The sequence below is a fragment of the Sus scrofa genome, chromosome X (genome assembly GCF_000003025.6).
Source record: "Sus scrofa isolate TJ Tabasco breed Duroc chromosome X, Sscrofa11.1, whole genome shotgun sequence".
NCBI lineage: Eukaryota > Metazoa > Chordata > Mammalia > Artiodactyla > Suidae > Sus > Sus scrofa.
This window is the reverse complement of record NC_010461.5, coordinates 92,422,631-92,448,601: the sequence shown is the minus strand read 5'-3', so window position 1 is coordinate 92,448,601 and position 25,971 is coordinate 92,422,631. Positions and strand designations below refer to the sequence as shown.

The following is a 25,971-nucleotide window of genomic DNA, read 5'->3' as shown; positions in this document are numbered from 1 at the left end:
GATATATGCCTGTTCATTGCAGAATTATTTACAACAGCCATAGAAGCTATTTACATGTCTATAAACAGATGAATGGATAAAGAAAATATGGTATATATACAATGGAATATTACTCAGCCATGGAAAAAAAGAAAATCTTGCCATTTGCAACAATATGGATAGACCTTGAGGACATTGTGCTAAGTTTCAAGTAAGACAAAGACAAATACTTTATAATCTGAAAAAAAAAAAACAACAAAGGAAAACAAACTCAGAGATACAGAGAACAGGTTGGTGGTTGCCAGAGGCAGGGAGTGGGGATTGAGCAAAATGGGTAAAGGATGTCAAAAAGTACAAATTTCTGGCTGTAAGATATATAAGTCCTGGGAATGTAATGTATAGCATGGTGATTATTTTTAATGATACTGTATTATGTATTTGAAAGTTATTAAAAGAGTATATCTTAAAAGTTCTCATCATAAGAAAAACATGTATAATTATGTGTGGGATGGATTTTTTTTTTATTTTTATTTTTTTTTGGTCTTTTTGCCTTTTCTAGGGCCACTCCCATGGCATATGGAGGTTCCCAGGCTAGGGGTCCAATTGGAACTGTAGCCACCAGCCTATGCCAGAGCTGCAGCAACGCTGGATCCAAGCCAAGTGTGCAACCTCCACCACAGCTCATGGTAATGCAAGATCCTTAATCCCCTGAGCAAGGACAGGGATCGAACCGCATCCTCATGGATGCTGATAGGATTCGCTAATCCCTGAGCCGCGACGGGAACTCCTGGATGTTAACTAGATTTACTGTGGTGATCATTTCACAATATATACATATAGTGAAACATTACGTCGTACATCTGAAACTAAAATAATATATTTAAATTATATCTAAATAAAAATAAGAAATTAATCAAATATTTTAAACAGATTAAAAAACCTAATCATGAGCTTGAACTGAAACCTACAATAGGAGGTACCTTGCTGATCAATCAGTGGACTCACTAAAGCTACTGAAACCCGATAAGCACAGGTGACTTTCTTAAGCCACCACAACCAGGGATTTGGGACTAGTTTGCTGTCACATGCACTGAGATATTGCTCAATGGCAATCCAGTATTTACTGAATGAATTACCTATTAAATAAGAAGGGGAAAGTCAGACAAAGGCTCCTATAGCAACAGCCAAGTGCAAATTTCCCCACACAAAGTAAATGAAAGATTTAAGCTGAGAAAGGTATTTCGATGGTTGTTAATTGAACTCTAGTCATCAAATATAGATTTCGTGCACTTGATCCCACACGAATGAATCCATCTCAGTTCAACATTAAATAGATGCATTTAACTTCACCTTCTAGTTATTCTACACCAAGCCTCTAATTGGTGTCATCAACAGTGGGAGCCAGGGAAGAACCTACGTGAGTATTGCCTAGTGGTGAGAGGGAGCTTTATCATACCTACATCTTTAGCTCTGTGACCTTGGCAAGTTTTTCAGCATTTGGGAACTTATTGCTACCTCCTGGGGTTCTGGGATTATGAGGACTAAATGACATTATACATGCAAAACACCTAGTACTGTGTTTGGTATGTAGCAACCAATCAAAAGTTGTCTGGTATCATCATAGTCATCATTATAATGATACCAATTGTTGAAATAAAAAGGTCTCCAACACTTGAATTTTCAGAAAAAGCACCTATTACCACAAGGAGCCACTTGTGTATAGCTTGATGGATCTATATCACACAGGTTAATTCAAATGTGAGCCCCACCACTTACTAGCTGTGCATTTTTGGGCACACTCCTCAACCTCTCTGTATTTCCTTCCATTAATGGGAATGGATAAAAATATTTTTCTCCCTAAGGTTATTGAGAAGATTAAATGAAGTAAAACATACATACAAAACATTTAGCTCACTTGGTTGCATAAAATATAACTTGCTGTTAGTAGGTAAAGATCCAATTCTTAAGAGCTTCTTTGGAGAGGATGCCCCAGGCTTGGCTTCTGGGGGCAGGGGTGGGACACACTCAATTTGACAAAGGCCCACAACAGAGGCTACCTAATGACCTTGTGTGTGCTCCCTGTGTTTCCTGTCTCAGAAGCACATTTCCTTTTTTCTCCCATCATTTCCTCTCATTCTTGCCAGTTCAAAGCCTTTTACGGTGACTCTGGGTTTGGCCTTTATGGGTTCAGTTTACAGGCATTTCCTGTTACCTTTCCTCTCTGTCAGTTTCCTTCTCATATTATGGACAGCATTTTCTTGTGCTCACCAGAGCACAATGAGGCAGCTTAATGCATCCTCATGTCCACAGAGGGGCAGCAGAGTGTGGTAGAAACCACCCTCTCCTGGGTATCACAGCAACTAGGTTTTAATTTTCCTAAGCCTGCTTGGGCACATCCCTGTCCCACTCAGCTTTGGTTCCCCGGTTTTTACATGGAGAGCATTGGACTAGACTGATGAACAACCAGAGGCCCCAGATACCTCCCTGGCTCCCTGTCGTGACCTGCCTACCTTTGTGGTGAGATCTTTGATCTAATTTCGTATTTATTTTGTTCTTAAAAAACCAGGGTAGTGAAGAGATAAACCAGCCTACTTAAGCAGCCCTCCTGGAGGAGAGGAGACTGGGGGCCAGGGATTGGCCAAGGGGGGATTGCAGAAAGCAACTCATTCATTCTAAGCGTTTGCTTAGAATGCCCTGGGCAGCCAGTCCTTCTGGAAAACTTATGGCTCAGGTGTTGCTTAAAGCTTCTCAGTTGCCCTCCTGGCCCATGCAGAAAGGAGTCTCCACCCAGAGGAGAAGCTGTGCTAAGCTGGAGGAGGCAGGAGGGAGTCGGTGGGTGAGAGAGCAGCTTAATTCAATTATATATCCCTGGTGACTGGCACACTCTTGGTGCTCTCTAAATGTCTTGTGGAGTGGAATGAACAACTTGTAGGGTGGCTCTGTTACCATTTTACTCTGTGACCAATAGCCAAGTCATTTCCTTTCATCTTTAGTGTTTTTTTAAATTGATATACACTTGACATACAACATTGTATAAATATAAGCTGTACATGTTAGTTTGATACATATATTGTAATATAATTGCCTCTGTAGTGATCAACATCTGTATTACATTACATAATTATAATTTTTATATACTTTTAGTGGTTGGAATAATTATGCTCTAGCATCTTAGCAAGTTTGGTGATTATAATACAGTATTGTTGTCTATATTCTCTGTACTGTGCATTAGATCTCTAGAGCTTAGTTAATATTTGTTGCAAGTTGGTATCCTTAAACAGCATCTATCCTATTCTCTCATCCTCCTCAACTCCTGGTAACCACCACTTTAGTCTTTGTTTTTTATAAGTTTGGTTTTTTTAGATTCTACATATAGATTTTTTTCCCCCTTTTTAGGGCCACACCTGTGGCATATGAAAGTTCCCAGGCTAATGATCGAATTGAAGTTACAGCTGCCAGCCTATGCCACAGCCACAGCAACGCGGGATCTGGGCCTCCTCTTTAACCTACACCACAGCTTATGGCAATGCTGCATCCTTAACCCATGAGCGAGTCCAGAGGTCGAACCTACATCCTCATGGATATTAGTCAGGTTTCTTACCGCTGTGCCATGATAGGAATTCCTCTACATACTAAAGTGAGGATGATTTTTATCTACCCTCAGAAGTTGTTTTGGCTACGGAATGACAAAATTTATGTGAATGTGCTTTAAGAAAACAATGCCCCACAAGTGTAAAAAATGAGAAAGCTGATCTGTTAACTTCCTCCTCCATCTACTTTCAGGAGCTGATATATAGTGCTAGTTTTCTCACTGACCGACTTCTATTAAAAATAGAGAAAAACTTTAAGTAATGAAACTCGATACATGACATGGAGTGCTAAGCCATTTTCATTTTGAGTAGAAAAAATGATGGGGCTTATAAATATTTCCGTCTTTCTTGAAATTGCCCATAGGAGAAGAGGTATTTACTGCTAAAGTAGTTGATTCCTAAGGTGACTTCCAGCCCGGTGACTCAAGAGGGAGACAAGGCTCTAAGAGCACGTCTTCAGCATAATGTGGCCTTATTTTCCCCTCCCAGTGTCCTGCAGAGTCTAGTAGATTCACTGACTAAAACAGGAGGGCAGAATCGTGAACCGGTTGTCTGTACATCAGACCACCACACGATGGCAGTAAAGTCAGGCAGATTCATTCTGTTCTATGCTTTTTTCCTGGCCCTGCCTCTGGTCCTCAGGTCAAAGAATGTGATTCACCTTTAATTTCTTTGCTTCTGTTTCCTCCACTCGATTTTCTTCTATAAACCTCAGCATTAGCTTTCTTTGTTCTCCTCACCTTTAGTGAGTGTTTGTGTTTCCCTGTCTATTCTGGAATTATACTATGTCCTAAGTCTTTGTTTTAAAACCAGAAATTTTTTTTTTTTTTTTTTGTCTTTTTAGTGCCACACCTGTGGAGGTTCCAAGGCCAGGGGTCGAATTGGAGCTGTTGCCACCAGCGTACGCCACAGCCACAGCAACACGGGATCTGAGCTAGGTCTGTGATCTACACCACAGCTCACAGCAATGCCAGATCCTTAAGCCACTGAGCAAGGCCAGGGATCAAACCCACGTCCTCATGGATACTAGTCAGGTTCTTTACTGCTGAGCCACAACAGGAACTCCCAGAAATCATTTTTTAATTGGGGGTGTTAATACAGCGGCAATGATTTCGCAGAGCTCTCATGAGGATAAAATGAAATGATATATCTAAAACATTTATTACAGGGTCTGCACTCAATAAATGGTCGTGATAACTGCTATTATTGTTATAATTTTTAAGGTTAGACTTCCCCAGAAGGTGTTTTTTTTTTAAATAAAATGAAATGTGTTTCAAAGGCAGGAACTGGAAAGAAAACCAGAGACAACTCCTGCACATCCTATGAGCAATTTTCTAGCAAAGTTAGTGTTATGAGGGTGAAAATATATGTCTGTCTGTTGTGTCATGTGACTTTTTCAAACTGTCTTCACCAAGCCCTACCCAGGTGAGTTGGGAGGAACTGGACACAAACATAGCTTTCATGTGAAAGCCACTAGCACTGTGTGGAGCACATTGTAGATTCTCAATAAATGTTGATTCCCTTCTACTTTTCATGTAAAAGCTAGACCAGTTTGGGCTAATGCTATGGTCTAGTTCAGGTGGTTTCCCACTGAGTTGTGCGTCAAAATTATTTGGGCCCTCTTTCCAGAGGTAATGATTCTGTAGATATGGGGTAGGACCTAGGATTCTTATTGTCAAGTTCTCCCCAAACATTTTTGGGAACTGGTAGACTAGCTGAAAAGTGTTTACCTGAGAGAAAAAGGAGCTGAGAAGTATTGATCATTCTAGGTGCTGTGCTAAGTGCTTTATTTGTATCATCTCATTTGACTGTCACAGGTGCTCTGAGGTAGGTGGTATCACTTCCATTTTACCCATGGGGGACCTGAAACTCAGAAATGTTAAATCACTTGCCTAGAGCTTTGGTTTATAAATGACAGGGCATGGCTTTAAATGCAGTTCCCTGTAACCCTCATCCCCAGGCCCTTCTCCTTGTATGTACCACATGACTTAACAGAGCACACATGTGCGTGGTCAGGTATCTATCGTCTAAGTGGGAACCTTGGTTAAACACTTCATCTGGATGCTCATTTGATTCCTCTATAATAGTATTCCTGCCTCTGGCTGGGACATGATGAATGCATAACACAAATGAAAGATTAAATGAGATAATGGATGGAAAAATTGCCTTGTGAATTGTAAAGTGCTATATGCATATTTTACTATTTGTGGCATTGATCGTTGCTCAGGGAGCTTGGGCCCTAGGAAAGTCTCTATGGTGTACATCTATTGAGCAATGGAGCATAGATGCAAACAGCTGATGCTCAAAGTTGGCCTTGCTGGTATGGGGTGAAGTCAATGGCTGGAATGAGGGTGTACTCACTCCTGAGTTCTGAGGTTGGTCAGCTCGCTGGGTCTGGCCTTTTAGCACTCATAAATATTTGAAAATTATGTCAAAAATATATTATAGTCACTCAAGAAGGATATTCTGGATGCTTACTATATACACAGTACTGAATTGAACACTATTATATAATTAATAGATTATAAGAATAGAGCCTTTAAGGAGCTTGCAGTTTATTTGAGGAGACATGATAATATACATTAAGCAAGGGACATCTAAGAAATAAACCATAGTAATGTCAATCCCAAACCATGATGATGGTAATCATAAGGCATAAATGCTCCTAGCAAAGGCATATGATGAGAACTCTATAATCTATCTCCTTTCCCTTAGTATCACTATCATCTGGACTACAGAAAATAGCCCCTAACTCTCTCTCTCTCCCCCCTATTCCTTAAAATACTGCACACTACCACCTTCATCTGTCTCCCATTTTGTGGCCAAAGTGATATTTCAGAAATGCAAATCTGATGTCTTTCTCTTTCTTTCTTTCTTTTTTTTTTTTTTTTTGTAATTTTTTTGTCTTTTTTTTTTTTGCCATTTCTTGGGCCGCTCCCGCAGCATATGGAGGTTCCCAGGCTAGGGGTCCAATCGGAGCTGTAGCCACTGGCCTACACCAGAGCCACAGCTACGCAGGATCCGAGCTGCGTCTGCAACCTACACCACAGCTCACGGCAACGCCAGATCCTTAACCCGCTGAGCAAGGCCAGGGATCGAACCTGCAACCTCATGGTTCTGGGATTCGTTAACCACTGCGCCACAACGGGAACTCCCCTCTCTTTATCAATGATTCCCCATTGTGCTCAGGATAAACTCCAGATTCCTTAGCATGGTCTATAGGGACCTTGGTCATTACTTCCATCATCGCTCAAGCTTGTCTTGCCCAGCCCCTCTGAAAATACCTTTGATAGAAATACCCTTCTCAACTTCCTCACCTTCCTAACTTTCTACTTTCTCTTGAAAACTCCCCCTGCCCTTAAACTGGATTTAATGCCCCTCATGTGTATCCTTCTATCACTTATATCATAACACTTGTCATACTAATGGTCTTTTTACTCATTCCACATCTCTCTATGGCACCCTTTCACTCTTCTGATTTTTTGATCTTACGTGAGAATAAAATGTTTAAAGAGCTTAACACAGTGCCTGGTACATGGGTGCATTTGACCAATATTTGCTATTTCTATTCCAGTTACATATTTACTTAGCTGAGAAAGTTAAAGTAGATACAAGAAGAGGTCTATTGAGCAGACGTTAAAGGACAAGGGCCAAATTTTTTGAGGCCAAGTGTCCTAGAGAGCTCATGCTGAGTCAAATAGGTCTGATACTTGCTTAGCTGTTTTTTTTTTTTTTTTTTAACCTATCTCTTTGTGGCGAGTACCAGTCTTAGTCTGTCTGGTCTGCTATGAGAGAGACCAAAGACTGATGGCTTATAAACAATAGAATGTTCTTCTCACACTTGTGAGGCTGGGCAATCCAAGATCAGTGTGCCAGCAGATTCAATGTCTAGTGAGGAAATGCTTCCTAATTTCATTCATGACCCTCTTCTTGCTATGGCCTCACATGGCAGAAGGGGGCAAAGGAGCCTTCTGGGACTCTAAGGGCTCTAATCCCATTAATTAAGGCTCTGGCCTCATGACCTAATCACCTCCCAAAGGCTCCACCTCCAAATACCATCACACTGGGCATTAGCATTTAACATATGAATTGGGGGGGGGCAGGGACAGAGACATTTAGTCTATAGCAGTTCCCAGAGCTCTTCTGAGAAGCTGCTCCAAGTGTAGTTGATGGACTGTTCAAAGGACAGAGTGACGTGGAGGTTTTTTCAGGGGCAGCCTGGTGGGGGGGGTGGGGTCAATCTTGGGAAAGACCCAGTAGCATAGTTTAAACTGGCCTGAGACATACTTTTTCTCCCTCACCCCCAATGGAATAAAAATATGAACAAAGTAGTTAAAACTCAGGCTAGCTGTGTAAGAAATGATATAAATAGGAAAGACAGGCTGACAAAGCATGAGGATAGGTCAGAAGCAAATGCTCAGTCGTGGCTGAGAAGACTTCAATAGAAGGACTCAATTTGTTTAGTAGAAGTTTGTATAAGAGAGAGAAAAAAAATCAACCAAATTAGGGCATCTCTGTCACCATGAGAATCTGGCTCTTTACTGAGTGCTACCCTGTCTTTCCAGCAGGTGCCCCGGTCTTTTAGAGCATTGGGATGGACCAAGAGAGAATTGGCAACTCAGACTCTCTTACCTCCATAACAGACCTGACTGAGGCTAGTAGTGGCTACTAGCAATAACACAGTTACCTGAACTCCTGAAATTTTCAGATTTTTTTTATTTGTTGGTTTGGTTTGATTTAGTTGTTGTTGTTTTTGGCCTCTTCTCTGACAGGGAAGCCTGATAGGCCCCTGGAATCTTCAGTAGGTTCTGGGCCTCCCATCTGAGCTCTACTAACACTCACACCCAGCCCACTCACCTAGTCTCATGGCTTAGACTATCTTTTTACTGGGGCTGTGGAGAGTGTGGTGGGGGGAAGAGTATTTGGCAATTGCTTTGGAATTCATTGACTTTGCTTTATCTTTGACAATTATTCATCTGTGCTGAATCTAGCAGAGAAGGTTCTCTGCTCATTTGCCTTGGTCTTGGCTGCATTGAAAATGTATTTTATGCTGCTACCTATAGAGACCCTAAAGTCAGCAGTATCTCTCTGAACAGATGGGACCACAAGCCTCTTCCAAAACCCTGTTGTCTTCTTAGCACTAAATTCAGGTCCTCGTAGCAAAAATATGTTGAGTAAACAGATACTAATCTGCCCTCTACCTCACTGTCCTGCCCTCCACTCCCACATCAACCACACACACCAAATAGCAACCGGGGAGGTGGGTTGCAGCCCTGGTTTCATAAGACTAGATGATCCTGCAGTGATGGGAGAAGCACCTGGTTTTCCTGAGCTGGGTCTGCTTTGGAAAAAATAAGAGCCTCACTAGGAAGAGGTCTGCTAAACATCTCAATCTCTCCACTCCAGAGTCCCTGTGCATCATGAGTGTTCTCAAGAGTTCTAATCTTCTCCTAATGTTATCTAAACAAGCTCCCCCTGCCTTTCTTCCCATGCTCTTCCCCCTACTGCATTGATCCTCCTTTAGCCTCTTTGTTTCCTTTATCTCTCTATAGTCCTCCCCACCCACTCCATAGAATTCCAAAGGAAACTTGGCGTCTCTCTGTAGCTGAGGGTCTTGCCCTCAGGGCAAGTGCAAGAAGCCTGAGTTAATATGATTATGGCTGTGAAGGCCCTCCAGGTGGCCCCCAGAGAGATATCTCTACATATCTGTCCAGTCCTGCTCTGGGTGGTGAGGTTGAGGGCAATATGCTGGTTCCTGTTGCGGGTCTTCTTCCATCCTTGCAGTCAGTCACTCCTCCCCTTATTTTGCCTATCTAAGGCTAGAACCGAGTCTCAAATTCCCTGGTTATTGGAATATATTAAACAAAATACCCAGGTGTTAATATTGTTCTCTTTGTAGTCTAGTGTACCACCTCCCAACAGCCTATCTCCACGAGTTCCTAGAATTTGAATCTCATATTTGTGTAGGAATTCAGTCCCCTCCCTACACCCTTGAGGAGTTTACATTCTTAAAACATCTTTATTCCTTCTTGCCCAACCCCAAGGCTTGCCTCCATCAGCCTCTCCCCTACCACACTAATATTCAGGGCATCTTACCACTGATCCCAAAGTTATAAGCAAATCTTTTTCTGGAATATTATCTCTTGGAACCTGACTTTTGTCAATGCTTTCATCAAATTGAAACTTTGTGTATCTGAAAATTCCATTACATTTCATCTAGCCCTAGTCAGTTTCAAGGTGTTAATGGTGGCTATGTGCTTGCTATATCCTTGCTTCTCTGTCTTCTCCTCCAACCTTTCAGGATCTAGAATTCTATCAGATGATTCTCTAAAAGAGAAGACTTGAGAAACCTAAAAGACAGACTTAGCTCACTCTCATTTTTTAAATTAAGACTTTGGTAAACATTTTAAGGTTCACAGCAAAAATGTAGGGAAGGTATATAGATTTTTCCATATACCACCTATCCCCACACATGCATAGCTTCCCCCATTATCAACATCCCCCACCAGAGGGGTGGATTTGTTACAACTGATGAACACACACTGACACATCATAACCACCTGAAGTCCATAGTTTACTTTAGAGTTTATTCTTGGTGTTGTACATTCTATAGTTTTGGACAAAAGACAGACTTATCTCACTCAAATATATAATGACATGCATCCATCATTATAGTACTGTACAGAGTATTTTTTCCTTTTTTGTGATTTTTGTTTATTTTTTATTAAAGAATAGTTGATTTACAGTGTTGTGCCAGTTTCTCCTGTATAGCATAGTGACCCAGCTGTACATATATATGTATGTTCTTTTTCTCATACTATCTTCCATCATGTTCTAACCCAAGAGATTGGATAAAGTTCCCTGTGCTATACAGTAGGGCCTCATGGCTTATCCATTCTAAATGTAATAGTCTGCATCTACCAACCCCAAACTCCCTATCCATCTCACTCCCTCACCTCTTCCCCATAGAAACCATAAGTCTGTTCTCTATGTCTGTGAGTCTGTTTCTGTTTTATATATAGGTTCATTTGTGCCGTATTTTAGATTCCACATATAAGTGTTATTGTATGGTATTTGTCTTTCTCTTTCTGACTTACTTCACTTAGTATGAGAATCTCTAGTTTCATCCATGTTCCTGTAAATGCCATTATTTTTTCTTTTTTATGGCAGAGTATTTTCACTGCTCTAACAATCCTCTGTGCTCTGCCTGTTCATTCCCCACCCCACACTCCTAACTCATGGTGACCACTGATCCTTTTACTGCCTCCATGGTTTTTCCTTTTCCAGAATGTCATATAGTTGAAACTGTATAGTATGTGGACTTTTCAGAATGGTTTATTTTACTTAGTAATATGCATTTGGAGTTCCTCCATGTCTTTTCATGGCTTGATAGCTTATTTTTCAGCACTGCATGATATTCCACTGTCTGGATGTACCACAGTTTATTTATCCATTTACCTAATGAAGGACATCTTGGTTGCTTCCAAGTTTTGGCAATGATGAATAAAGTTGCTGTAAATATATGTGTGCAGGTCTTTGTGTGGGCACTAAGTTTTCAACTCCTTTGGATAAATACAAAATAGCATGATTCCTGAATCATATGCTAAGAGCATGTTTAGTTTTCTAAGAAACAAACTTTCTTCCAAAGTGGCCACACTCTCTTTTTATGCCTTTTATTTCTTCCTCCAATGAAGACTCTTTTTTTGGATTACTTCTCTGGTATTTTTGGCTTCTAAGCTGGAACTATGACCATGCCTCCCTGCAAAGAAATATTCTGTCAGACTCTTTCCTACTCTGATTCCCAACTCTGACCCTCACACCAGTGTTGGGCCCCACCAAGAACATCAGCTTGTTGCTAACTGTTCCCAGTAGCTCACCACAAACCATTGACATCTGGCCAGACACCTCGTCCCAGAAGGGCACAGGACTGGGAGGGGGTCAATTTAAGTAGCAGGCAGTGACAGTTTGTTCTCTAAACAGCAGAAATATAGTAACATAACTTAATGCTGAATCAAAGGAAACAGAGTCAAACTCCAAAACAATTTGATTTGCAACTTGGAATAAAAGCAACATGTCTTGATTTAAATGTCAGGCCCACTGCTGAGTGATGATTTAATAACTTTTATGAGGGATCTTGTCACAGCAAATTCAACACTGGAATAGAATGACTCACAGATAGGGTGTTAGAAATGATACAGAAGAGCATAAAAAGGAACAGGCTTATCTCAGGGCTTATCCAGAAGCTTTGCTTAAAGCTAATTTGCAGTTAGGACCTCTTCTCTACCCCCATCCTGCCACCTAATCTTTCTCTTCACAAATACCTTTGCATATATGTAGACATAGTGCCCAGGGGTAATGTCAGCTCACTGAAGTATTTTCTGAAGACACAGGCCCTGGAACAATTCTAGCATGGAGCCTCAGAATCAGTGCATTCAATCTGAAAGACAAGGTATCAGTGAGCCTGGCTATTTATGAAGGGGATCACAAAAACTTCTCTGATCCTATCGTTCTATTTTACCCAGGTATTTCATTGTTTTCTTTCATTTTAGGAGTGAGAGAGCTTAGATCCAGTGGGGTTAAGAGATTTCTTTAAAAACTCTAGTTTTTTGACTCCCAAACAATCAATAAATCCTTCTCAATACCTCATGAGTTCTCTGTCCTTGACCTTCCCCAGCTTCCCTGGGTTAGCACACTAGAATGCTCAAGACTGACCATGCCCTAGTTCCAACCAGCTTCCCAGGTCAATGAGGAACCATGCACAGCTATTCTTAAGAGAGAATAATCCATTCTGTTGGGGATAATCTTTCAGTAATCAAGATTAATTTGATGGTTTCTCAACCTTGAAAATACTGACTTTTTGGCCAGATAATTTTTTGTTGTTGTGGGAGGCTGCTTTATGCATTGTTGGATGTATAATAGCATCCCTGACCTCTGGTTAACCAGTCTCTGTCTATAGCATAAAACTATCTCCAGTCCCTTTCACACAGAATTTTTAGGTTAAACTTCCCAGACCGTACCTCTAACTCACTGGTTTTTAATGGAAAGTAATCCACCTCACCACTTCTACCCCAAGGGATATTTGGCAATACCTGTTGTTATTTTTAGTTTCCGCAGTTCAGTGTGTTTATGGGAGCGGGGGTATGTTTCAGACACCAAGTAGATTGAGGCCAGGGTACTACAATGCACAAACAATCCTCCCCACAAACCACTGCCCTCATTATAGCAAATAATTTGGGGGCCCAAAATGTCAATTATACCCAGGTTGAGAAGCTATGCTCTATCATATCATCCTCTGATCAGAAATTTTCCTTTGTTTCCTACTCCTTGTTGGAAACATGACAAATTTCATAGTCCTTCCTGATCTAGATTCAGATTATTATTTGCCATATACAGCTTCTTTTCTGAAACAACTGAATGTAATGCTGTTTCTGAAACATGTGGTCTACTTTCTCACTTATGTAACTTTGCTTACAGCAGCCACTCCCACCGCCTAGAAGGCCCACTTTCCACTACTAAAGTCTAGTTGAAATGTTATCTTCTTTATAAAACCCTACCTGAGCCTGAATTCTCCCAGCCACAAATAATTCTTTCCCTGGATGTTAATGTAATGCTTTAATCATATGTCTCTTAAAGCATTTATCACATTCATAGTAGAATGTAAAATTTGAATTGGAAGGTACTTAGACATCTCTCCAGTAAAATTCCCTTCACTTTAAGAAAAGGAAATTGAGATCCAGAAAGGTGAAGTGATTAGTTGAAAATATCATGCTTTCTCATAAAACTTGAAACATAGTAATTTGTATCCTTGACTCCACTCTCCTGGCATGGTTGAAATGAATGACCATGGACTTGTGACTATGACATTCAAATCTTAACTCTGATACTCATAAATTGGTAAAGTAATTTACCTTTCTGAGACTCAGTTTCTTTAGCTGTAAATGTAACTAATCACGGCTGTTGTGAGAATCAAATGAAATGGTGTATTCAAAATGTCTGGCATGTAGTAGGTATTTAATAAATATTTCTCAGATGAATAGAAGGATCAACTTTACTTCAAGGAATAGGATTTAGGGATTGGTTATGGTCCACGGGACTTCACTAAAAGGTGATTGGAGGTAATGTAGGGTAGCTAATTGCCACTGCTCCCTACTTTTGCATCCTTCCATAGAAAACATGAGTTCTTCTGTAGGCCATCAGATCTGTGTCCAAGCTTTCTGTGGAGTAGATAAGTAATGACAGCAGCTCTCAACTTGGAAATGTAGTTCTTAAAAGGTTTCTCCTTTTTACCCTTTTGCAATGCTAGTAATGTAACCTCTCTGTTCCCTCAAGCAGGTAGGTAACAGGTAGGTTTGTGGAGAGAGGATTGAATAAAAGCTATATTTCCTCTATTTCTCTTTTGTTTCCTGTGTAGCAGCAGCCTTGGGCTTAGATGCTGTTCAGTAACCTCATAGGTGTCTGCACTGGGGTGGCAAAGGAGGCATTTTGGTGTTGGCTCCTAGCCCAATGATACCTGGTTCCGACTTGACTTAAATAAAGTTTATTAAGGCCTTTCCAGCTAACTCTTCACTCCAGAGCTGCCCACCCTGGCAGCTTTCTTCCTGCTTAAGGCTTTGGGGGTAATGGTATGCTGTATATTTATTCCTTTCAGTTACAGAAACAAGTCTTTTCCTACTCCCAGTGTGCATGTATCTAATAGAAAAAAAGCCCTGCTACTCCAATGGGGGGGGGGTGACATAACAGGCAACTGAAAAAATAGAATGAGACTTCTGATGCCTTGTCTAGACTAGATTGAGAGTAAGTCAGAGAGGAGCAAGCTTCCTGACAGCAGGCCCACCCCAGGGCTGGCTCCTGTCTACTCTGCCATGTAAGCACAGGAGATTTTGGTTGGCAGGGCTAGGAGAGAAGTTCAAGTGAATCTCTTGCAAATTGATTTAGGAGCCCCCTCTTTGGGGCCTACAGGTTATAGGTCCTGTAAGAGGAAACTGACTTTCAGGAGGATGAGAAAAACAGTAGAGAGCAGAGAACCAGATTGAAAGTAAAGAGACTTGATCTGGATCCCTGCCTCTATCTCTGCCTCTGAGAGCATTCCTGGAGCTGTTGACTGAGCCTCATATTCTTGTCTGTGAAATGGGTGTAGTAGAGCCTGTATGTAGCCTTCCTCCCAAGAATGGCAAAAGTTGAAGGTTTGCCTATCTCTAGAGTTTTCACTAGAAAACCCAAAACATTGTATAAAACCTCCTGTTTTTACTGAATGAGTGAATGAGTGAGTGAATGAATGAATGAGTGTCTAAGGGTAGGTGTGACAAGGTTGTAGGAGGGATCCAGATCTATTGGCTATTTGCCTCAATATGGCATTCTTCAGTTTACTCTTCCTAGAGTTCAACCATTATTGCTCATGTTGAGGTTACTTTGTAGATAGTTAGATTCCTTTCTTTAAGAAGACTTCTTTTTCAAATTCAGCCCCTACTCTGATGATGACATTGTTTTGATAGTTATTATAGTCTGGCTATCACCACGATTTTGGGTGGGGCTGTGGGAATTCAGGAAATCATATGACTGTATAAGTCTACTGGTAAAGTACCATCTTCTCTGAAGAACTGATTTGAAACTTGCCATGGGAGGGTATAAGGGATATATTCATCGATTCAAGTACAGAAAGAAAGGTGCACAGTACTAATGAGGGCCTCTGATGACGGAATTTGGCTTTAGGGAGGTCTGGAGAAAATTCATTAAGGAACGAATGATTGAGTTGAGCTCTGAAAAGTGATTAAACATTGACTAGGCAAAGGGAGTGGTGGGAAGTGTATGTATACATGTGCACATGCAGTAAGCATTTTAGGCAAAGGGAACAGAATGCGCATGACCTTATAGCACATTCCAGAAACAGACAGACTATGGATGGTTTTAAATTTTAATTCAAAATGAAAGTCATGGATCTGGGTGTTTAAAATACAAGTATGGCTATCTTTGAAGTATTGTTAGGCTAAATCATACTGAGCACCCACTGTTGACAGAGCATTGGAAGCATTATCAAGAAAGAAACAAATACATTTACACTGTTGAGCCAACAGTCTGGAAGGGGATAAAGGACAGACAAAAAATACATATATGAAAATCTTCCTTCCAGCATTTTGCCTAACAAGTACACCCATGTAAAGGGTATATACATGAATTCCTGGTGGCCTACTTGGTTGAGGTGACTTGAGCCCACTGAGTTATTCAGGGAAGGCTTCCTGGAGGTTCTGAGTCCTAAAGAATGTTCTGAGGAAGATATGAATTGGTGAATAAGAGGAAAGAAACTTTGTGGCATGGAGAGGCAATGTGTGTGATAACCTGGTGGTAGAAAGACTATTTCTGAGGTAGAAAATTTGGGATAAATTATCTTGATCCTAATGGAAAAGAAAAGAAGCCTATCTTGGGGTTAAATCAGACTCTTTATATAACATGCCATCCAGACAATTATAAGAAGGAAAATTAAGGTTCACTGTGAACCATGTGAAAAAAAAGACTGGTTATTGACAAGTAAATTGTCATGGGGGGAGATCAACCAAGACGGTGGAGTGAGAGGACATGAGGCTCATTTCCCCCTACATAAACACCAAGAGTACATCTATATTTGGAACAATTCTTACTTAAAACTATTGGGAAACTGGCAGAAGGATTCCTGTACAACTAAGGCTGTATGAATGATATCTGTGTAGGGGTAGAAGGAAGAAAAGTGATCGAGTCAAGACCTATGCCTCTGGGAAGGGATTCAGAGGAAAAAGGAGAATGCAAAGCTCTCCTGACATGAGAAGTGAGTGGTGAGAGCCAAATATTGGGTTCCCTAGTCCTGGGGCACTACATATAGGAGACAAAACACCTTGGCTGGTTGGAGAACCCTTGGAACTAACAAGAGGGCTGTGGGAAGGCTGGACTCCACTCGTGAGGAACATGTGTTCATGCATGCATGCGTGCCTGCTTTCTAGGCAGAGAAGAGAGAGATCTGCTCTAATGGCTGTTGAGCTTCCCACGACTGCCTTGTAGAGCCACAACCTGAGCCAAGCAAACACTGCAGCCCCACTCACTCCAAGTAACAGTGCAGCACTGTATGTGGGACAGCCATGACTGAGGAGAAGACTCAACCATGGGAGGCAGGGGTGACCCAGGACCCTGGGTGGAGTAGCAGTAGCTATGGTCGGTGCTTATTCAAGCAATGCATCAGAACAGCCCAGAACTCTGCCAGTGACCACTCCACCATAGCTCACCCTCCAATACACACTGAGATTCCACACAGCCCTTTTCTGCCCTGTGGTGTGGGTAAGCTCCACCTCAGGGCAGGGGTGCAGAGGCTGGGGTAGTGATCAGCTATAAGGAACAAAGGGGACTTACATATCAGGCTGTGTCTGAGCAGAGAAACATTTGTGGGTAGTTTATCAGAGACAACGCAGATCTCTATCTGCTGCTGACATGAGCAGAGAGCCTGCATGGGGCCCCCTTGCTTCAGCATTCCCCACCTCTGGGGCAAGGGTCCTGAAATGGGGAGAGGGTAAAACGCAAATAAAGGCAACAGAGCCAGCTTGGGCTTGAACTTATGGAGCTTCTGCTCTAGCAACATGTGATCAGATCCCTTGTCTGTTAGGATGGTGATGGACACTGAGCAGAGGGGAAGTCTTCTTCATACCAGCTCCAGCTGTAGCCCCTCAATATCCATCCCCACCCACTAGCAAGTGATAGCTGTCAGCACACCTTGAGGAAAAACATGACTTGTATCCACATCAAATCCAGCTCTCCCAACAAAGGTATTGTGCACACGCAGTCTGTATAGGGACATTCCCACATAAAAATACCACTTCAAGACTGCAGTAGATAACTATTTCGCCTAAACTCATAGTGGCATAGAGAGTTAAGCAAAATGATGATGGAGCATGATAATGTGAGAAAAAAGAATGTATACATGTATGTGTAACTCAGTCATCTTGCTGTAACAGTAGAAAATTGACAGAACACTGTAAACCAGCTGTAATGGAAAAAATAAAAATCATTATAAAATAAAAAAAGAAAGTTAAGCAAAATGAAAATGCAGAAGAACTGCTGTCAATTGAAAGAGCAAGAGAAAACCCCCAACAAAAATAATGAAATAGAAATAAACAGTTTACCAGATAAAGAAATTAAAAGCATTGGTAATAAAAATGTTAACTGAATTAGGGAAAAAAATACTGCATCGTGAAAATTTTAGAAAGAAACTATAAAATATAAGAGAACCAATCAGGAGTTTCTGTTGTGGCTCAGCAGATTAAGGACCAGACATTGCCTCTGTAAGGATGCAGGTTTGATCCTCATTCAGTGGGCTAAAGATCTGGCATTCCTGCAAGCTGTGGCAGAGGTCTCAACTGCAGTTCCAATTCGACCCCTGGCCCAGGAACTTCCATATGTAGCTGCAGCCAGCCATAAAAAGAGGGGAAAAAAAGACAATGGAACCAATCAGAAATGAAGAATTCAATAGCTCAAATAAAAACATACCTAGAAGGAATCAATACCTAAGTGATACAGAAGAATGCATAAGTGATCTGGAAGGTTAAATAATGGAAATCACCCAAGCAGAACAGCAAAAAGAAAAATAAATTAAAAACATTTAAATCAGCTTAAGAGAGTTCTAGGATAACATTTAGCATACCAACATTCACATTATAGGAGTCCCAGAAAGAGATAAGAGAGAGAAGGGCGTCAAAAATGTATCTGAGGAAATTATGGCTAAAAACTTCTCAACCTGAAGAAGGAAACAGAAATTCAAGTACAGGAAGCACGGATGATTCCAAACAGGGTGAACATCCCAAACCCACATGAAGACATACATTAAAGTGGCAAAAGTGGGCGTTCCCATTGCGGCTCAGCAGGTTAAGAACCTGACTAGTATTCATGAGGATGCAGGTTCAATCCCTGGCCTTGCTCAGTGGGTTAAGGATCCAGCATTTCCACAAGCTGCAGCATAGGTTGCAGATATGGCTCAGATCTGGCATTACTGTGGCTGCAGTGTAGGCCAGTGGCTGCAGATCCAATTTGACCCCTAGCCTGAGAAGTTCCATATGCTATGGCTGTGTCCCCCTCAAAAAAATACAAAAAATGGCAGAAGTGAAAATTAAAGAGAGAATGCTAAAGGCAGAAAGAAAAAAAAATCAGAGTCATACACAAGGGAATCCCCGTAAGGATATCCCCAAAGTTTTTTTATTTGTTTGCAGAAACTTAGCAAGAAAGAATGAAGTAGCATGATATATTCAAAGTGCTAAAAAGGAAAAACCTGCAATCTAGGATATCCTACCCACAAGATTATCACTTAGAATAGAAGGAGGGATAAAGAACTCAGACAAGCAAAAACTAAAAGTTCATTAAAACTAAACTTACCTGAAAATAAATGTTAACGGGAATTCTCCAAGTGGAAGAGAAGTTTGAATCTATAGGAAAGGGAAAACTCTCACCAGGAAAGGATCAGCAACTTAAATAAGCCAGTATGAAGATAAAAAAAATATAAAAAGCAACTATAACTACAAGAAATAGTTAAATGATAAACATGAGGATGTAAAATATATCAAAACCCCAGAATGTAGGGGAAGGGAGTAAACAATGTATATCTTTTAAAATGTGTTTGAATTTAAATGACTACTAATTTAAAACAAGTAGATATCATTATAGGTCAATATATATGAACCCCATGATAACCACAAATCAAAAACCTACAATAGATACACAAAAACCAAAAAAAAAAAAAAAAAAAGGAACTCAAGGCTCAAGCATACTACAAAAGAAAATCATTAAACCACAATGAGAAAAACAAAAATAAATGATGAAAGAATAACTACAAGCAACAACAACAACAATAACAACAAAAAAAGACCAAAAAAAAAAAAGAATAACTACAAAAACAACTGGAAAATGAGGAATAAAATAGCAACAAGTACATACTTATAGTAATTACCTTAAATATCGATGAACTAAGTGCTCTGATCAAAAGAGATATGGTGGCTGATTGCATTAAAAAAAAAAATCAAGACCCTTCAGTATGTTTCCTACAAGAGATTCATTTCAGGGAAAGACACAGACTGAAAGGGAAGATAAAAAATGACATTTCATGCCAATGAAAATGATAAGAAAGCAGGGGTTGCAAAACACCTCTCAGACAAAACACTTTAAAACAAGGCTATAATGAGCACAAAGAAGGGCATTAAATATTGTTGAAAGGCACTATAAGAAGTGGACATTATGCTCATTAACATATATACACCAAATACAGGAGTGCCTAAATTTATTAAGCAAATACTAGCAGACATTAATGGAAAAGTTGACAATACAATGATATTAGAAGACTTTAACACCCCTCTGACATCAATGAACATATCATCTAGACAGATCATCCAGTCCACCAGTCTTGTGGTCTTGTCTGTAATAATCATAAGCACAAGGATGAAAATCAATAAGGCAGCAGAGATCCTAAATAACATAATAGACCAGTTTGACTTAATTTATATGTATAGAACACTACATCCAAAAACAGTAGAATATACATTCTTTTTAAGTGCATATGGAATGTTCTCCAGGATAGGTCACATACTATATCACAAAAAAGCTCCAACAAATTTAAGGGATTATAAATTATATCAAGCATCTTTTTTTTTTTTTTTTGGTCTTTTTGTATTTTAGGGCCGCAGCTGTGGCACACGGAGGTTCCAAGGCTAGGGGTCCAATTGGAACTATAGCTGCCAGCCTACGCCACAGCCACAGCAATGCTGGATCTGAGCTACATCTGTGACCTACACCATAGCTCATGGCAATGCCAGGTCCTTAACCTGCTGAGTGAGGCCAGGGATCAAACCTGCATCCTCATGGACGCTAGTCAGGTTAGCTAACCACTGAGCCATGACAGGAACTCCTACATCAAGCATCTTTTCTGACCATAATGGTATAATACTCAAAATCAGCTATAGAAATAAAAATAGAAACAGAATGAACATGTTGAGTTAGAACAGCATGCTACTAAAAAACAAAAGGTCAATGAAGAAATCAAATAGGAAAATTGAAAAAAAATGAAAATGGAAACTCAGCACTCCAAAATCTATGAGCAAAAGCAGTTCTAAAATGGAAGATGATAGCAACACAGGCTTTCCTCAGGAAAAAAGAAAATCTCAAATAAAAATCTAATCAACCACCTAAAGGAATTAGAAAAAGAAGATCAAAGAATGGCCAAAGTTAGCAGAAAGAAAGAAATAATAAATCTGAGAGGAAATAAATAAAAGAGATATTTAAAAAATAAAAAAGATCAATGAAACCAAGATGTGTTTTTTTTTAAAGATAAACAAAATGGATAAACTTTTACCCAGGCTCACCAAGAAGAAAAGAGAGAGTCTCAAATAAGAAAAATAAGAAACAAAAGGGAGAAATGACAACTGATACCACAGAGATACAAAAAATAATGAGAATACTAATGATTACATGCCAACAAATTAGATAGCCTAAGAAGAAAGAGCAACATACAATTTTCCATTACTGAATCAAGAAGCAGCAGATAATTTGAATACAATGACCACCAGTAGTAAAATTGAATTTGTAATAAAAATTTTTAAAAAACCTTCTCTGCAAACAAAAGCCCAGGATCAGATGACCTCACATGGGAATTCTACCAAACATAAAGAAAAGCTGATACATAGCATTCTGGAGTGTTCAAAAAAAAAAAACTGAAGAGTAGGGAAGACTCCCAGATTCATTATATGAGGCCACCATTACTGTGATACCAAAAGCAGACAAAGATACTACAAAAAAACCTGAAAACTGAAGGCAAATATCTTTGATGAATATAGATGCAAAAGTCCCCAACAAAATATTATCAAACCAAATGTATGAGCAATATATGGGAAGGATCATACATTGTGATCAAGTGGGGTTTATTCTAGGGATGCAAGGATGAAAATCAATCAATGTGATAAAGAAGTTGATAAAAGGAAGGATAAAAATTACATTATGATCTCAATAGATTCAGAAAAAAATTTGACAAAATTCAATATCCATTCATGATAAAAAATAAACCTCATCAAAATGGGTATAGAGGGAACATATCTCAACATAATAAAGACCATTTAGGCAAACCCACACTAACATCATATTTAGCAGTAAAAACCTGAAATCCTTTCTTCTAAATTTAGGAACAAGACAAGGATGCCTGCTCTTGCCACTTCAATTTAACAGAGTATTGGAAATCCTAGCCACAGCAATGAGACAAAAGAAATAAAAAGCATCCAAATTGGAATGAAGTTAAACTATTATTATTTACAAATGGCATCATACTATATGTAAAAAACCCTAACGTCTCCATAAAAAAAAACTATTAGAACTAGTAAGTGAATTCAATATATTTTCAGGATATCAGATTAATGTATGGAAATCTATTGCTTTTCTATAGATTGTTAATGAACTATCCAAAAAGTTTAAAAATCTATGTTAACATTGCATCAAAAGAACAAAATATTTAGGAATAAATTTAACCAAAGAGGTGAAAGACCTATACTCTGAAAACTATAAAACATTGATGAAGGAAATTGAAAGTGATATGAAGAAATGGAAAGCTATCTCATGTTCTTGGATTGGAAGAATTAATATTGCAAAACTGGAATGCTACCCAAAGCAATCTACCAATTTAATGCAATTCCTATTAAAATACCTATGGCGTTTTTCACTAAGTTAGAAGAAATTATCCTAAAATCCACATGAAACCACAAAAGACTCCAAAGATTGCCAAATAAATCTTGCAAAAAAATAAAAAAAACTTGAAGGTATAACCCTCCCAGATTTCAAACTATACTACAAAGCTGTAGTAATTAAAACAGTACTATAAATCTACAGTAATCAGAACAGCATGGTATTGGCAAAAAAACAAACAAAAAATCCCCAAACAAATACCCCCCCTCCAAAAAAAAACAGACACATAGAATATATTGCACAGAATATATTGCACAGAAATAAACCTACACCCTTATGGTCAATCAGTCCATGACAAAGAAGGCAAGAATATACAATGGGGAAAAGATAATTTCTTCAATAAGTGATGCTGGAAAACCTGGACAGCTACATGTAAAACAATGATTTCTTCCACCGTATAACAAAAATAAGCACAAAATTGGTTAAAGATCTAAATATAAGACCTGAAACCATAAAACTCCTAGGAGAGAACATAGGCACAACACTCTTTGACATAAATTGTAGCAACAGTTTTTTTTTTTTGTATCTTCCTCCCAAGGCAAAAGATATAAAAGCAAAAAATAAACAAATGGGACCTAACTGAACTTTAAAACTTTTGCACAGCAAAACAACAACAACAACAACAACAACAACAAACAAAAAACAAGAAGCAAACTATTGACAAAAGACAACCTGTTGAATGGAAGAAAATATTCACAAATGATATGATCTATCATATCTATCATATCTATCATATCTACCTATAAGTGGTTAATATCCAAAATATGCAAATAGTTCATACAAGTCAATATCAAAAACACAAACAACCCAATCAAAGTTGCACAGAGGGTATGAATAGGCTTTTTTACCAAAGAAGATATACAGATGGCCAACGGGAACATAAAAAGATGCCCAGCATCGTTAATTGTCAGAGAAATTCAAATGAACAATGAGACATAACCTCACACCTGTCAGAATCAAAAAGTCTGCAAATAACAAATGTTGGAAAGGATATGAAAGAAAGGGAACCTTCATACACTGCTGGTGGGAATGTAAATTGCTATAGCCACTATGGAAAACAGCATGGAGAGACCTCAAAAATGAAAAATAGAAGTACTATGTGATGCAGGAATTCTATCCCTGGGTATATATGTGAAAATATATATCTGTGAGATAGGTAAAGGTCACTGCCCAGCTTTTTCCTCAGAAGTCATTTGCAGTTTTCTATCATTGAGCATCTGCTTAAATTTCTGCAGTCCTTTTTGCTTAAGCACTTAATTTTAGCATTTGTTATTCTGATCCCTTGTAATATAGTAGCTCTTTTTCTTTTTGGGGGCATTGACTTTTTCTGATGGATCTCTGAAAAAACTCAAATACTTCAGATGAGGTCGGGCGTGTTCAGGGTGCTATGGCCATAGATAGAAAAAACTCAAATATTTCAAAGGAAAGAAACTACCTCTGGTAGAATGAATGATAAATGGCGCAGTAGATGTTTTTGGTCAGGTGACCTTTCCCATTATCCTTCAAACTGAAACTAGCCCTTAGAAACTTGGCTTTGATTCCAATGCATATTTCCTTCCTGGAAGTTGAAAAATTAGGTTAGGATAGAGACATGTAGTAAGGAGCAAGAAATTTGATTTTGCCTGCAAATTTCCTTATGTTGTAGAACATAGTTCTTTTAAAACAGTCCATGCACTGTATTATATAAATGTGGTTAATAATGTGGCACTTCATGAGTTCCCTTTGTGGTGCAGCGGAAATGAACCCAGCTAGTATCCATGAGGATGCAGATTCGATCCCTGGCCCTTCTCAGTGGGGTAAGGACCTAGTGTTGCTATGAGTTGCGGTGTAGGTCACAGATGCAGCTTGGATCTGGCTTTGCTGTGGCTGAAGGCCAGAAGCTTTGATCCCTAGCCTGGGAACTTCCATAGGCCACGGGTGCATTCCTAAAACAGCAATAATAATAATAATGTGGTGCTATAGAGTCAAGCTGAGCCAGGGTTTATATCCTGACTCTACCATTTTCTATCTGTGTGATTTTTCACAATTAACTTAACCTGTGCCTTGGTTGCTTCATCTTGTATAAAGCAGGGATCATAAGTGTACCAATCTTGTATAGTTACTGCAATGATCAATGAGATATGTGTCTAAGGAGCTAACCTTTGTTCTTGACACTTGATCGAGTTGTTCTTGTCATCATTGTCATTAGCATCATCACCACCACCACCACCCACACCATCCCCAGGCTCCTACTTTAACAGAATAAAATTTTATAATCTTTTGCTAAAGCTAATACCAGCTATCAGCAAAGGAGGAAAGGAGAAAAGAGTAAGCCTGGTTGCATCCTGTTTCTTACTCTCAGTTTAACCCTAACATCTCAAAGAGAATATAAGAGAAGGTAATCTAACTCTCTGTCGCTGTTTCCATAGGTACCTGTAGGCTTGGCTGGGCCTATTACTGTGCTGGAGGTGGAGCAGCTGCAGCCATGTTGATCTGCACCTGGCTCTCTTGCTTTGCTGGAAGGAACCCCAAGCCTGTCATGTTGGTGGAGAGCATCATGAGGAACACCAATTCTTATGCCATGGAGCTTGACCACTGCCTCAAACCTTGAGCTTTGGCAGAAGATTGGAGAGAGTGGGGAAGAGGAGAGAAGGGAGCCTTGAAAAGAGCTACCAAGACTAAGCCAGTTGCTAATCACTTGACAGTAGTATAACCCAGAGTTTGTATGCTTTTCAACTCACCAGTCATTCATTTTCACTTTCCCTTAGGCCAGTGGGTCAGTGACTCTTTACAAAATTCATTAAGAACAATGATACTCTCAAATGTTAACCTAGCTGGTGGACTACCCAAGCCCCAACCTCATCCTTCATACAAAATAAAAAAAGATCCTCAACTGAAAGGTAACTGTACAATCAAGGAGTTCTTCACTTGCCCCAAAGCTCAAAGGATGGGTAAAAACACTTGTATAGGGAGGGGCTAGGAAATGGACAAGGCTGGTTCCTACCACTCCATTCCTTTGGCCCTTCCATGATGTTTATTGCCATCTCTAAACATCTGTGGAGTGCCATTGCCTAAATTTTTGTGACTTTCTCAGGACCATACCTCAATTCTTCCTGTTTTTTTTCCCTGCTTCTCTTCCTTTCCAGTTGTGAGGAACTTGTGGGGAGGGCAACTCCTAGTGGGGAAAACACTAATCAGGGATGCTTACATAAAGCCTAAGATCTCTTCCTTACTAAATGCTTTAGAATATTCATAAGAGTTCATTTTGTGTTCTGGCTGGGTGACTGGCTTCAAAATAGTGGCAAGTATTCCCTAGTCCCTTATTGATACCAAAAAATAGTGTTCATCAAGGGTTCTGAGCAGAGACTAGAATATGTTGTGCACTCAATAAACGCAAATTCAAGATGATGATGAAAAAGATGTTTCTGCTGGCTCCTTATTGAAATTTCTATTAGAGTTTATTTTTACTGACAAGGAAATCCACAGTGGCCTTTTGCCCCTATAGTAATTCCTAGCACAATACGTTTCTCTGCCAGTTTCAAACACTACTCATCAAGTGCTTTCCCTTCCATCTGGGGTGAGTTAGACATAAAAGAACACAGTCCTGATGTCACCTAGGGCTGACATATTTTTAGGCATGGCCTCCATCCCATCTGTGCTCAAGGCTGACGGATGGTGTAGAAGAACTTGGTGTCTCTCA

General features: G+C 39.7%; 1 protein-coding gene across 5 annotated transcripts in view; it reads left to right on the top strand.

Annotated features, from left to right (window-relative positions):
* LHFPL1 (lipoma HMGIC fusion partner-like 1) overlaps positions 1-25,689 on the top strand; it is a 119,379-nt gene extending 93,690 nt beyond the window's left edge. For all 5 annotated transcript variants that reach the window (XM_021080217.1, XM_013986344.2, XM_021080218.1 and 2 more), the window contains one exon: positions 24,701-25,689. In XM_021080217.1, coding sequence (XP_020935876.1) covers positions 24,701-24,882 — 182 coding nt within the window. In that variant the 3' untranslated portion in view covers positions 24,883-25,689. The remainder of the gene's footprint in view (positions 1-24,700) is intronic.